This window comes from Salmo salar, chromosome 23 (genome assembly GCF_965601325.2).
Source record: "Salmo salar chromosome 23, fSalSal1, whole genome shotgun sequence".
Lineage (NCBI taxonomy): Eukaryota > Metazoa > Chordata > Actinopteri > Salmoniformes > Salmonidae > Salmo > Salmo salar.
Window position 1 is genome coordinate 28314683 of NC_138313.1, and position 14885 is coordinate 28329567.

At 43.1% G+C, this 14885-nt stretch overlaps 1 protein-coding gene across 1 annotated transcript in view; it reads left to right on the forward strand.

The window, feature by feature from the left end:
* Positions 1–14885, forward strand: part of LOC100286605 (cytosolic carboxypeptidase 6) — a 471389-nt gene that overhangs the window by 283645 nt on the left and 172859 nt on the right. Inside the window, exon 5 of the mRNA XM_014169493.3 lies at positions 4583–4799. Within this exon, the coding sequence (XP_014024968.1) occupies positions 4583–4799 (217 nt within the window). The remainder of the gene's footprint in view (positions 1–4582; positions 4800–14885) is intronic.

Genomic DNA, 14885 nt, shown 5'->3' on the forward strand with positions numbered 1-14885 from the left:
TCAAGATAGAACTGCCAAAGGGGGAGGAGTTGCAATCTACTGCAGAGATAGCCTGCAAAGTTCTGTCATACTTTCCAGGTCTATGCCCAAACAGTTCGAGCTTCTAATTTTAAAAATGAATCTCTCCAGAAATAAGTCTCTCACTGTTGCCGCCTGTTATCGACCCCCCTCAGCTCCCAGCTGTGCCCTGGACACCATATGTGAAATGATTGCAACCCATCTATCTTTAGAGTTCATTTTGCTATGTGACCTAAACTGGGATATGCTTAACACCCCGGCAGTCCTACAATCTAAGCTAGATGCCCTCAATCTCACACAAATGATCAAGGAACCCACCAGGTACAACCCTAAATCCGTAAACATGGGCACCCTCATAGATATTATCCTGACCAACTTGCCCTCCAAATACACCTCTGCTGTTTTCAATCAGGATCTCAGCGATCACTGCCTCATTGCCTGCATCCGCTATGGGTCCGCGATCAAACGACCACCCCTCATCATTGTCAAACACTCCCTAAAACGCCTTACTTATCGACCTGGCCCGGGTATCCTGGAAGGATATTGACCTCATCCCGTCTGTAGAGGATGCCTGGTCGTTCTTTAAAAGTCATTTCCTCACCATCTTAAATAAGCATGCCCCTTTCAAAAAATGTAGAACTAAGAACAGATATTGCCCTTGGTTCACTCCAGACCTGACTGCCCTCGACCAACACAAAAACATCCTGTGGCGGACTGCACTAGCATCGAATAGTCCCCGCGATATGCAACTTTTCAGGGAAATCAGGAACCAATACACGCAGTCAGTCAGGAAAGCAAAGGCTAGCTTTTTCAAACAGAAATTTGCATCCTGTAGCTCTAACTCCAAAAAGTTTTGGGACACTGTAGAGTCCATGGAGAATACGAGCACCTCCTTCCAGCTGCCCACTGCACTGCTAGGTAACACTGTCACCACCGATAAATCCACAAAAATCAAGAATTTCAGTAAGCATTTCTCTACGGCTGGCCATGCTTTCCTCCTGGCTACCCCAACCCCGGCCAGCAGCTCCACACCCCCCGCAGCTACTTGTCCAAGCCTCCCCAGCTTCTCCTTCACCCAAATCCAAATAGCAGATGTTCTGAAAGAGCTGCAAAACCTGGACCCGTACAAATCAGCTGGGCTAGACAATCTGGACCCTCTCTTTCTAAAATTATCTGCCGCCATTTTTGCAACCCCTATTACCAGTCTGTTCAACCTCTCTTTTGTATCGTCCGAGATCCCTAAAGATTGGAAAGCTGCCGCGGTCATCCCCCTCTTCAATGGGGATGACACTCTAGACCCAAACTGTTATAGACCTATATCCATCCTGCCCTGCCTTTCTAAAGTCTTCGAAAGCCAAGTTAATAAACAGATCACTGACCATTTCGAATCCCACCGTACCTTCTCCGCTGTGCAATCCAGTTTCCAAGCTGGTCACGGGTGCACCTCAGCCACGCTCAAGGTCCTGAACAATATCATAACCGCCATCGATAAAAGACAGTACTGTGCAGCCGTCTTCATCGACCGGGCCAAGGCTTTCGACTATGTCAATCACCGTATCCTTATCGGCAGATTCAACAGCCTTGGTTTCTCAAATGACTGCCTCGCCTGGTTCACCAACTACTTCTCAGACAGAGTTCAGTGTGTCAAATCGGAGGGCCTGTTGTCTGGACCTCTGGCAGTGTCTATGGGGGTACCACAGGGTTCAATTCTCGGGCTGACTCTTTTCTCTGTATATATCAATGATGTCGCTCTTGCTGCGGGTGATTCCCTGATCCACCTCTATGCAGATGACACCATTCTGTATACATCTGGCCCTTCTTTGGACACTGTGTTAACTAACCTCCAAACGAGCTTCAATGCCATACAACACTCCTTCTGTGGCCTCCAACTGCTCTTTAACCTAGACGTTCCACTAGCTGAACACCTGCTCCAATATCCAATGATAGGCGTGGCGCGAATTACAAATTCCTCAAAAATACAATTTTTTTTCTAACATATGACTATTTCACAGCATTTTAAAGACAAGACTCTCCTTTATCTAACCACACTGTCCGATTTCAAAAAGGCTTTACAGCGAAAGCAAAACATTAGATTATGTCAGCAGAGTACCCAGCCAGAAATAATCAAACACCCATTTTTCAAGCTAGCATATAATGTCACAAAAACCCAGAAGACAGCTAAATGCAGCACTAACCTTTGATGATCTTCATCAGATGACACACCTAGGACATTATGTTATACAATACATGCATGTTTTGTTCAATCAAGTTCATATTTATATCAAAAAACAGCTTTTTACATTAGCATGTGACGTTCAGAACTAGCATACCCCCCGCAAACTTCCGGGGAATTTACTAACAATTTACTAAATTACTCAGGATAAACGTTCACAAAAAGCATAACAATTATTTTAAGAATTATAGATACAGAACTCCTCTATGCACTCGATATGTCCGATTTTAAAATAGCTTTTTGGTGAAAGCACATTTTGCAATATTCTAAGTACATAGCCCAGCCATCACGGGGTAGCTATTTAGACACCCGGCAAGTTTAGCCTTCACCAAAATCAGATTTACTATAACAAAAATGTTATTACCTTTGTTGTCTTCGTCAGAATGCACTCCCAGGACTGCTACTTCAATAACAAATGTTGGTTTGGTCCCAAATAATCCATCGTTATATCCGAATAGCGGCGTTTTGTTCGTGCGTTCCAGAAACTATCCGAAATGGTAAATCAGGGTCGTGCGCATGGCGCAATTCGTGACAAAAAAATTCAAAATATTCCATTACCGTACTTCGAAGCATGTCAACCGCTGTTTAAAATCAATTTTTATGCAATTTATCTCGTAAAAAAGCGATAATATTCCGACCGGGAATCTCCTTTTCGGCAAACAGAGGAAAAATCACAAAGACGGGGGCGGCCAGTGCACGCGCCTAAGCCCACAGTCCCTTGATCGGCCACTTGACAAAGGCGATAATGTGTTTCAGCCTGGGGCTGGGATGACGACATTATGTTTTTTCCCGGGCTCTGAGAGCCTATGGAAGACGTAGGAAGTGTGTCACGTTAGAGCAGAGATCCTTTGTAATAGATAGAGATGGCAAAGAAGTTCAAGAAATGGTCAGACAGGCCACTTCCTGTAAAGGAATCTCTCAGGTTTTGACCTGCCATTTGAGTTCTGTTATACTCACAGACACCATTCAAACAGTTTTAGAAACTTTGGAGTGTTTTCTATCCAAAGCCAATAATTATATGCATATTCTAGTTACTGGGCAGGAGTAGTAACCAGATTAAATCGGGTACGTTTTTTATCCAGCCGTGAAAATACTGCCCCTAGCCATAACAGGTTAACGCTAATAAAACCAAATGCATCTTTTTCAACCGTTCACTGCCAGCACCCGCCCGCCCGACTAGCATCACTACTCTGGACGGTTCTGACTTAGAATATGTGGACAACTACAAATACCTAGGTGTCTGGCTAGACTGTAAACTCTCCTTCCAGACTCATATTAAACATCTCCAATCCAAAATTAAATCTAGAATCGGCTTCCTATTTCGCAACAAAGCCTCCTTCACTCAAGCTGCCAAACATACCCTCTTAAAACTGACTATCCTACCGATCCTCGACTTCAGCGATGTAATTTACAAAATAGCTTACATACTCTACTCAGCAAACTGGATGCAGTCTATCACAGTGCCATCCGTTTTGTCGCCATAGCCCCTTATACCACCCACCACTGCGACCTGTTGGCTCTAGTCGGCTGGCCCTTGCTACATATTCGTCGCCAGACCCACTGGCTCTAGGTCATCTATAAGTCTATGCTAGGTAAAGCTCCGCCTTATCTCAGCTCACTGGTCACGATAACAACACCCACCCGTAGCAGGCACTCCAGCAGGTATATCTCACTGGTCGTCCCCAAAGCCAACACCTCCTTTGGCCGCCTTTCCTTCCAGTTCTCTGCTGCCAATGACTGGAATGAATTGCAAAATCGCTGAAGCTGGAGACTTGTATTTCCCTCACTAACTTTAAACATCAGTTATCTGAGCAGCTAACCGATCACTGCAGCTGTACATAGCCCATCTGTAAATAGCCCACCCAATCTACCTACCTCATCCCCATATTGTATTTATTTACTTTTCTGCTCTTTTGTACACCAGTATTTCTACTTGCACATCATCATCTGCTCATCTATCACTCCAATGTTAATTTGCTAAACTGTAATTACTTCGCTACTATGGCTTATTTATTGCCTGACCTCCTCACACCATTTGCACACACTGTATATAGAGTCTTTTTTTCTATTGTGTTATTGTTTTTTCCATGTGTAACTCTGTGTTGTTGTTTGTGTTGCACTGCTTTGCTTTATCTTGGCCAGGTCGCAGTTGTAAATGAGAACTTGTTCTCAACTAACTTACCTAGTTAAATAAAGGTGAAATAAAAAAAAATATATTTTATTTTTTCTCCAATATGTAAAGATTTATACCATATGAATGATTCTCATGTATTGTATATGAGAGATGAATTCACTGTAAATCCTTTATCATATGTCCTTCTGTCCTTGCAGGCAAAGACTCCCAGCTAAGAATGTGTACTACTACCGTTGCCCTGACCATCGGAGGAACTATGTGATGTCCTTCGCCTTCTGCTTTGACCGAGAGGATGATGTGTACCAGTTTGCCTACTGCTACCCCTACACCTACACCAGACTGCAGCACTACCTGGACAGCTTGGAGCGCAGGAACCTGGACTACCTGCAGAGAGAGCAGCTGGGGCTCAGTGTGGTGAGTGAGTGTGTGTGTGCGTTCTTGCATGCATATACATGTGTGTGTTTGTGTCGTTGTGTGTCATCTCTCCCTCATCATACCGTTTTCAACAGAATACCAGAGAGCCCCCAGCCCAGGTCCAGCAGTCCTCTGCTTCACTTTTTCATGTTATCAGTGTGACTGTTCAACTCTGTGTGATTGTAGCCTGAGAGAGGACAGGAGTAGCGTCCTTGACTGTGCTAGGAGGTGTGGTGTGGTGTGGAGGCTGGGGGAGCCAGCCATAGTGTGTTTCTCTGTCTCTCTCTGTGTTGTGCCTGTGCAGCGCTGCACGCTGGTTGCCCTTTGAGGGATAGCACTGCTGCGTGTAATCAGGAGAGCTCTCACCTCTCACAGGAGCAGGTACTGGATCATGCACGCTGCCTGCAGTACTGTTTGCTCTTATCAAATAATTGTAGGAGAAAAACTCATTAGAAATGCTTGAGAGTTCTTTTTTTTTTTTCTTTTTTTTTTTTTTTACATTTGTCAAGGAAAGCTAGCTGCAAGCACCAATGATGAAATTGCATTTATTGATAAAAATGAGTCAAATATTTATGAAATTTGGTTTGAAGGGCAGATGATGTTGATGATGTGGATATCTCAACCAATAGGAGCCCAGAATTGGCAACAAAGACAAGAACAGGCATCAGCATATTCCTTCCATAGTTCACATCATAGAATTAGAATTCAATTGAATTGTATTTGTAGGCTTCCCACTGTCCTATCACACTTTCAAGTACAAATGAGGGCTTGAAAGTGTAGAGTATTAGTTCTGCTTTTATGCCGCACTGGCACTTTGTGATGAATTCAGACATAAAACAGAGTGAGTTGGCACTCGAACTAAAGATTAGTATGCATAGTCATAGAGGTGTTTTATGGCCTTATTTGTCTTTTAATGTCCTGTGGTCCTGGGTCTTTGACAGCCTGGCCCAGCCCTCTCATTACGACCTGCAATGAGAGAGGGATGAGGGGACCTTTCCGTCTGCTGCAGTAAAGAGCCCCAGTCCCTCTAGTGGCTCCACACAGCCACATGATACATGTTTTCTGGTGGAACTTACCATACGTGTATGGAGATAATATACTCCATACACACACACACACACACACACACACACACCACACACACACACACACACACACACACACACACACACACACACACACACACACACACACACAGATCACATGTGCATATCTACACATACAGTTGCCCTTTCAGATGTAGACTCCATGGACCTATAGTAAATCATCAGGGGGTAAGACAAAAGCCTCGCCATTTAGTGTGACATTCACCAGTGACCTTGACTGAGTGCCTTATCATGAATAATATCATTTTCAATCAGCCTCTCACTCTCAGTTTAACTTGTGCACGTAGGCATAAGATAGAAAGTGCTTTACAATGCTCATTATTTCTGATCATTAGGTATGGCTTGCTCTTAGGCTAGTCATAGCTCCAAATGGAACTGATTGGAAAGCTACATTTCAAAGATGTTACTACACATTTGAGGCGTGATTATAAATCAGCAGATGCTTAGATTATTTCAGCCCAGAATGAGCCTGGAAGTGCTTGTCAGATCTTCAGGGCTGGAATTTTTCAGTGACACAGTTCCTCCACGTTTACTTTAAAAACATCTGTTAGTTACCTGGGCTGTATCCTTGATGGAAGCTTGGGGGGGTGTGAGCATGGCCAATAAAATGCTAGGGAAATGTAACGCTAGGACCAGGTTTTGGCCAAGAATGTCCAAGCTGCTTGATAAGGACTCAATGAGAGTGCTAGCCACTGCCCTGATTCAATGGCATTTTGACTACGCTACACTGGGTCTGGTTAACAGGATTATTTATGGTTCTGCGCCCAGATATTGGACTGATTACTTTCCCCATGTTAGGGATGCACACAACCACAGCAACAGATCAGGTGTTGCTAATGTGTGTTTATACAGGTTCAGGAGTAATGCTGGGAAAGATGCTTTCTTGTATACAGGAACCTCAGAGTGCCCATAAAAACGATGTCCTCTCTGGGCAGCTTTAAAAATAAGGTTAAAAACTTGTGTGCCCATATGAATGTTCCCTCCGATGTAACTGCAATAATGAAATACATGTGTTTCTTGTATTCGTTTTTTATACAGTGCCTTGCAGAAATATTCACCCCCCTTGGCATTTTTCCTATTTTGTTGCATTTCAATCTGTAATTTAAATAGATTTTTATTTAGATTTCATGTAATGGACATACACAAAATAGTCCAAATTGGTGAAGTGAAATGAAAAAAATTACTTGTTTCAAAAAATAAAATTAAAATTAAAACAGAAAAGATGTGCGTGCATATGTATTCACCCCCTTTGCTATGAAACCCTAAATAAGATCTGGTGCAACCAATTACCTTCAGAAATCACATAATTAGTTAAATAAAGTCCACCTGTGTGCAATCTAAGTGTCACATGATCTGTCACATGATCTCAGTATATATACACCTGTTCTGAAAGGCCCCAGAGTCTTCAACACCACTAAGCAAGGGGCACAACCAAGCAAGCGGCACCATGAAGACCAAGGAGCTCTCCAAACAGGTCAGGGACAAAGTTGTGGAGAAGTACAGATCAGGGTTGGGTTATAAAAAAACGGAAACTTTGAACATCCCACGGAGTGGTAGGCATCCATTATTAAAAAATTGAAAGAATATGGCACCACAACAAACCTGCCAAGAGAGGGCCACCCACCAAAACTCACAGACCAGGCAAAGAGGGCATTAATCAGAGAGGCAACAAAGAGACCAAAGATAACCCTGAAGGAGCTGCATAGCTCCACAGCGGAGATTGGAGTATCTGTCAATAGGACCACTTTAAGTCGTACACTCCACAGAGCTGGGCTTTATGGAAGAGTGGCCAGAAAAAAAGCCATTGCTTAAAGAAAAAAATAAGCAAACACGTTTGGTGTTCGCCAAAAGGCATGTGGGAGACTCCCCAAACAAAAAATAGGTACTCTGGTTAGATGAGATTAAAATGTAGCTTTTAGGCCATCAAGGAAAACGCTATGTCTGGCGCAAACCCAACACCTCCCATCACCTCGAGAACACCACCCCCACAGTGAGACATGGTGGTGGCAGCATCATGCTGTGGGCATGTTTTTCATCGGCAGGGACTGGGAAACTGGTCAGAATTGAAGGAATGATGGATGGCGCTAAATACAGGAATATTATTGAGGGAAACCTGGTTCAGTCTTCCAGAGATTTGAGTCTGGGACGGAGGTACACCTTCCAGCAAGACAATGACCCTAAGCATACTGCTAAAGCAACACTCGAGTGGTTTAAATGTCTTGGAATGGCCTAGTCAATGCCCAGACCTCAATCCAATTGAGAATCTGTGGTATGACTTAAAGATTGCTGTATAACAGTGGAACCCATCCAACTTGAAGGAGCTGGAGCAGTTTTGCCTTGAAGAATGGGCAAAAATCCCAGTGGCTAGATGTGCCAAGCTTATAGAGACTTGCCCCAAGAGACTTGCAACTGTAGTTGCTGCAAAAGGTTGCTCTACAAATGATTGACTTTCGGGGGTGAATAGTTACGCACGCTCAAGTTTTCTGTTTTTTTTGTCTTATTTCTTGTTTGTTTCACAATAAAAAAAAAATGTGCATCTTCAAAGTGGTAGGCATGTTGTGTAAATCAAATGATACAACCCCCCCAAAAAATCTATTTTAATTCCAGGTTATGAGGCAACAAAATAGGAAAAATGCCAAGGGGGTGAATACTTTGCAAGCCACTCTATGTTTCGCTGTCATGCTGTGTAACACTGTGTTGCCAATCTTGCAGAGCAATTTTGTCACAAGAGGACCACAATGGAAATAAGTCCTAGACTTTGTGTGTTATCCTCCATGAATTTACTAATGTACATGTACAGTTGAAGTCAGAAGTTTACTTCCCCTAAGGTTGGTGTCATTAAAACTCGTTTTTCAACCACTCCACAAATTTCTTGTTAACAAACTATAGTTTTGGCAAGTCGGTTAGGACATCTACTTTGTGCGTGACACAAGTCATTTTTCCAACAATTGTTTACAGACAGATTATTTCACTAATAATTCACTGTATCACAATTCCAGTGGGTCAGAAGTTTACAAACACTAAGTTGACTGTGCCTTTAAACAGCTTGGAAAATTCCAGAAAATGATGGCATGGCTTTAGAAGCTTCTGATAGGCTAATTGACATCATTTGAGTCAATTGGATGTGTACCTGTGGATGTATTTCAAGGCCTACCTTCAAACACAGTGCCTCTTTGCTTGACATCATAGGAAAATCAAAAGCAATCAGTAAAAAAATTGTAGACCTCCACAATCATCCTTGGGAGCAATTTCCAAACGCCTGAAGGTTCATCTGTACAAACAATAGTGCGCAAGTATAAACACCATGGGACCATGCAGCCTTCACACCGCTCAGGAAGGAGATGCCTTCTGTCTCCTAGAAATGAATGTACTTTGGTGCAAAAGTGCAAATCAATCCCAGAACAACAGCAAAGGACCTTGTGAATATGCTGGAGGAAACAGGTACAAAAGTATCTATATCCACAGTAAAACGAGTCCTATATCGACATAACCTGAAAGGCCACTCAGCAAGGAAGAAGCCACTGCTCCAAAACTGCCATAAAAAAGCCAGACTACGGTTTGCAACTGCATATGTGGACAAAGATCATACTTTTTGGAGAAATGTCCTCTGGTCTGACGAAACAAAAATAGAACTTTGGCCATAATGACTATCGTTATGTTTGCTTGCAAGCCGAATAACACCATCCCAACCGTGGTTGGTTGCAAATGGGTCTTCCAAATGGACAATGACCCCAAGCATACTTCCAAAGTTGTTGCAAAATGGCTTAAGGACAACAAAGTCTAGGTATTGGAGTGGCCATCACAAAGCCCTGACCTCAATCCTATAGAACATTTGTGGGCAGAACTGAAAAAGCATGTAAAATAAAGTGGTGATCCTAACTGACCTTTGACAGGGAAGTTTTACTAGGATTAATGTCAGGAATTGTGAAAAACTGAGTTTAAATATATTTGGATAAGGTGTATGTAAACTTCCGACTTCAACTGTTTTTCTTTTTCAAGTTTTATGTGTGCTTGTTTTAATAAACGAAATGTAAAAAGAATCAATTTAAACCCCCTCTTCTACTCAGATTTATCAGATGAACTGTCCCTCATTGTTGGAGGGATGAGGGACTGTAAAGTCTGTGAGTACATTTGCTGCTGTCTCAGGGAAAGTAAACAAAGCTAGAAAAGATGAGTGGGAGACAAAGTCGACTTAGAGTGACAGAATTTGAGAGTGGAAGACAAGCAGACACAGGGAAGCAGGCCTCAGGGCCAAGCTGCTGTGACACACTAGGTCTACCTGCCTACCAATAAACAGCTACAGTAATTGTGATGCCTCATCTCCACCAAACACATAGAGAGAACATAGCTCCACTATAATAGGGGAGGACTACTATAATTGCACTTCTGGGATAATAACAAATGCTTGAACTGTGTATTGCCTTTCAGCCTCCGTCTCTCTACCATCCCTTTATTGTTCTCTTTCACTTTTCCCCACTCCCCTTACATGCGTTCGTTTTTATAGCACCTAGATCTGCTGCAGGGACCAGCAGTAAAACTGCTTTTTGATGGCGTATGTGCCAGGTGAAGACAAAGCATTGTAAGCATACTAAGCAGTGTGTGTGCAGGTTTGTGTCAGTGAGTGTATGGAAATCTTTTTGCCATCTGCATTTGCCCAGGTGTCAATCAATGAGATGTGGGATGAGGTTTGAAAAACCTCTGTTCATGTGTGACAACTTGAAACAGCAGAACAGGCAGCTCCGACTTTTTTTAATGGTCAGAGGTTTCTTTCCTTCGTCTCTTTTAAGACAGACTTTATGGATAAAGCTGATGTCTCTCTTGCTACTTGTACCCTAACACATTCTTTGTGATGGTCTACACGTCTGTGATGGACTAGTGGATTTTATACAGGGTTTTATAGAGTTTCTGTGGAAGGGTCATGCACTGTATCCATTCCCCTGTATCCATTCTCACTGTCTGAACATTTCTCCTGCAATCCATTCCTTGACAGTTGTGTGAGGGACAAGTCCATGTAGACAGAATGGATTCTGCCTGGACCTTTCTCTGCTAACAAGTGTACGCACTCCACGTATAAGTTTCCTTAAAACTATTCCACCATTTATTTTGTATTGACTACTAAAAAGACAGTCAGGGCCCAGTATTGGTGCTAGTACACACACGGACAAAGCATTTTCTTAGCAGAGTAGGAGTTTCAGTGAAAGCACTTTTACCATTCCTTTCCTGTCATGATGGCCAACTGTGATACAATTTTGTTTTACCTCTGAAAAAGCAGCCCGTATCGGCAGCCCGTATCTAAGATGAATGTGCAAATGAGAGTGAGGAGTCGATGGCCATCCTTAAGCCTGCACCCCTCACCTGCCACCACTAAGTTCCACAAATACTTATCATATTTCAAGAGGAAATAATCACCATTAAAGTATTGTGCAAAACACAGGATTTGTTTAATGTTGAAGTGTGCAGCTGAAATAACAAAAATAGGTTCCTCAAATTTGACTTAGGGAAACAATAAACGGACATGGTTGCAATAGAGCTTACACAGTGCTTGCTGTAATATCCACAACACCCTTTGCTCCTTTAGGAGTATTGAATGCTTCACAAAACCGAGCTCGTCTACAATAATAGGGCTTCTACAGTGCCCTGTGGATGTCACTTTCAAACGTTCAGGGCTCTGTGGAATCCCGCAGCTCACATAGACTTTTATGAGGCTCCTCCGTCCAAAGGCTCCAAGGAGGGGGAGGCATGGGGAAGCTGGAAAGAATGTGCTGGTCTGGGAAGGTGATATTCTGCGGTCCTAATGGTCGCTGGGTCTCCTGCAGACAGGCTGTAGTGGACTGTGTCCTGGTGCCTGTTAGTGGGAATAAAGGATGAGAGGGGCCTTTGGCCCACGGAGTTGGCACTGCGGCGGTCTGCTGGGCTTATCACTGTGTTTGTACACTGTGTGCCAAGATTTAATCAATAGCGACTTTACCTTCCACTAGGAGATAAGGTCAGACTGACTGGAACGTTAGTAGCTGATGCTAGAGAAGAGAGGGAGACTAGGCTTGTCTTTCCTACTGCATGGCGGATGGATGGCTGTGCCGTCTGAAACCAGGCTGCTGGGTAACTGCATGAAGTCTAGTCATTTACTGGCTTAACAGCAGCCAAAGTGTCTCTCGCAATATCATGAAGCATCCTGCTCTTCTTTGTGTGCCCACTCTTTCACATCCCCCGTTCAAGGATACTGTTGACATGTTGGTTCTTCTATGAATGATTATATGATGGCGTTCTAATTTGGAGAGCTCTCCAACTGTTGACCAAACGATTATTATTATTATTATTGTTGGTCCACCATCAGACCGCCTGCCAATCTACCTTCATTATCATCTGTATGAGCTGAGAGCACAATATCACATACAGCAACAGTACTAAGTGGAAGTACTTAGGAACAGGTCGAGGGAATAGATGATATCTAGTTCTGATGTCTTGCTGTCACCCTGAACTAGAGGAATAGTGTTTGCCTATATCTGAATAGCCTGTAATGTCATACACCGGACCCCGACTCTACGTTTCTGATTGAGGTTGCGGGGTCATGCATGATCACTTCTGCTTGATGGTTGTGCCTGGCTCTGGTTGCTATGACAAGAAGCTGGTGGACTGTCAGTATTTTCCATTGGCTTTCATTGGTCTTTGACCTGGATAAAAGGTAGGTATGGCTTGTGTGGTGGAGACAGTGGCCATTGGCAGTAACATAGCCTATATGTGGTAGAACGATTATTCAGTAGAGGGGTTGTCAGACAGTGGTGTATTTTCCAAGTTGACTTCCAAAACTGTAAATTGATCCTTATTATAATGCAGGCAAAAAGATATCAGATTTGCTGTCAGAGATATTTCTTTTTGAAATTGGAAATGGCTCACACCTTTAAGTCTTAACTCTCTCTCAAGCTTGTGCACCAGATAGAACATCTGAGTGGTGAGAGAGGAGAGAGAAGTACTTTATGGAGAGGAGGATATCACCCAGAATGGCTTTTTGTTGTCACTTAGCTGGCAGCAGCTCTCTCTCTGCCTCAGATACAACACCATGCCAGAGCCTCCTCTCAGTCTGTCCTCCTTTCTCCCACTGCACTCACCTATGCTAGATAGATCTCCTCCATCATCAACAACCCTGTCCTCACAATCTGAAGACTTCTGCAACAGAGGAGAAGTGGTACTGTAGCTGACCCTGGAACCTCAGTCTGGGCCAGAGACTTCTCACCAACACTAAGCTCAGTGGTGTGGCTAGCTGGGTAATGGTGGTGCAGTGTGGGAAGAAAAGCTTTGTGGAGGGAGGTGGGTACTGTAGGTGCTGCCTAGCGGCAGGCAGGGCAGTGTTGGAGTCATGTGGAGGTGGTTAGGGAACTGAGTTGTCGAGTGACAGAGGAAGAGTGATGCTTTCTCAAATGGAGCCCCTGCAGTGTTCAGATTCTCATTCTCTTAGAGAATTCTAATCCCAGCCGCAGAGCTCTGTACTGCCGTCTATCTCTCTCTCTGCCGCCCGCCAATTAATATTTACTAACCACTGCTTTCTAGATGACTCCATGGATGGAGGACTGTGCATGTAAAAAAAAAAGTATGTGTTTAATTTTGTTGTCAGGCCTCCTCTCTCATGTGTCAAAGGAAGAGAAAAAAGTATTCAGGTTTTTTAATAAGTCAGGATATACTTTTCTGACAGTGTAATTGCTTTCCATTCCTAGATCCATACCTGGGACCCTGGAAAGAAAAAGAGAGAAAAGAGGAGAGAGAGAGAGAGAGAAGGGGGAGAGAGGAGCGAGTTTTACAGTAGATAATTTGTTAGGAGAAAATAATGAAAATTTATGAAAAGAGTTGCTCACCCTCCAAATGCAGCCAAGCTTGAAATTTACTTTGATGGAAACTTAATTTGTTGTAAATGGGCGAAAAACATATTTAGGTATTGGGAGGAGAGGCTGTGGCGCCTGTCTGTGGCAGATGAGGATGCTATGCTCTGAATGCGTCAGCTGAATGGGGAGAAAAATACATAGCCTGTAGTATGCTCATTCAATTTGGAGATGGATATTCATTATCACTCCCTCCTATCACGTCTTTTGGGCTGCAGATAAGTGTGTGATACTAGTGTATTTCTGGTAACTTCAGCCTGTCAAACGTTACCTAGAAGGATGATAGTGTGATAGTGGCCCAGTTGGTTTGGGGACCGATCCTATGTGTCTGTGTGTCTAATTCCAAAAGGGAAGATTATCTTGCTCTGGTTTAGAATCTTCAATACTGTAGAGATCGATACAGACAAATTTGTTTCTGATAAGCTGGAGGCTAGGGTATGGAATTACTGTCAGGGTAAATCATCAGGAACCTAGTCCTTTTTATCCCTGCCTGCAGTTATAGCCTAGATCTCAACATACGTGTGAGAATAATTGTTTATGAAATGTTTTTTTTACTCAGAAAGGCTGAACAAAGTGAAGTCCTCAAGCCTGATATACAGCACTCAGTACTCTCCATTGTTACCATAGCATAGTAGTTGTAGCCAGACAGTTGGAGCTCTCTGGGTCGTTCCACCAAATGAGTACCTTTTGTGTCGTGTAACTTTTCAACAACAAAACAATTACATTCTCTAGTAAAGAGCACATGTTCAACTATACTATTCCTACAGTCAGCATGCCAATTGCACGCTCCCTCAAAACTTGAGACATCTGTGGCATTGTGTTGTGTGACAAAACTGCACATTTTAGAGTGACCTTTTATTGTCCCAAGCACAAGGTGCACCTGTGTAATGACATTCTGTTTAACCAGTTTCTGGATATGCCACACCTGTCAGGTGGATGGATTATCTTGGCAAAGCAGAAATGCTCACTAACAGGGACGTAAACAAGTTTGTGCAAACAATTTGTGAGAAATAAGCTTTTGTGCGTATGGAACATTTCTGAGATCTTTTATTTCAGCTGAAACATGGGACCAACACTTTACATGTTGCGTTTGTATTTTTGTTCAGTAT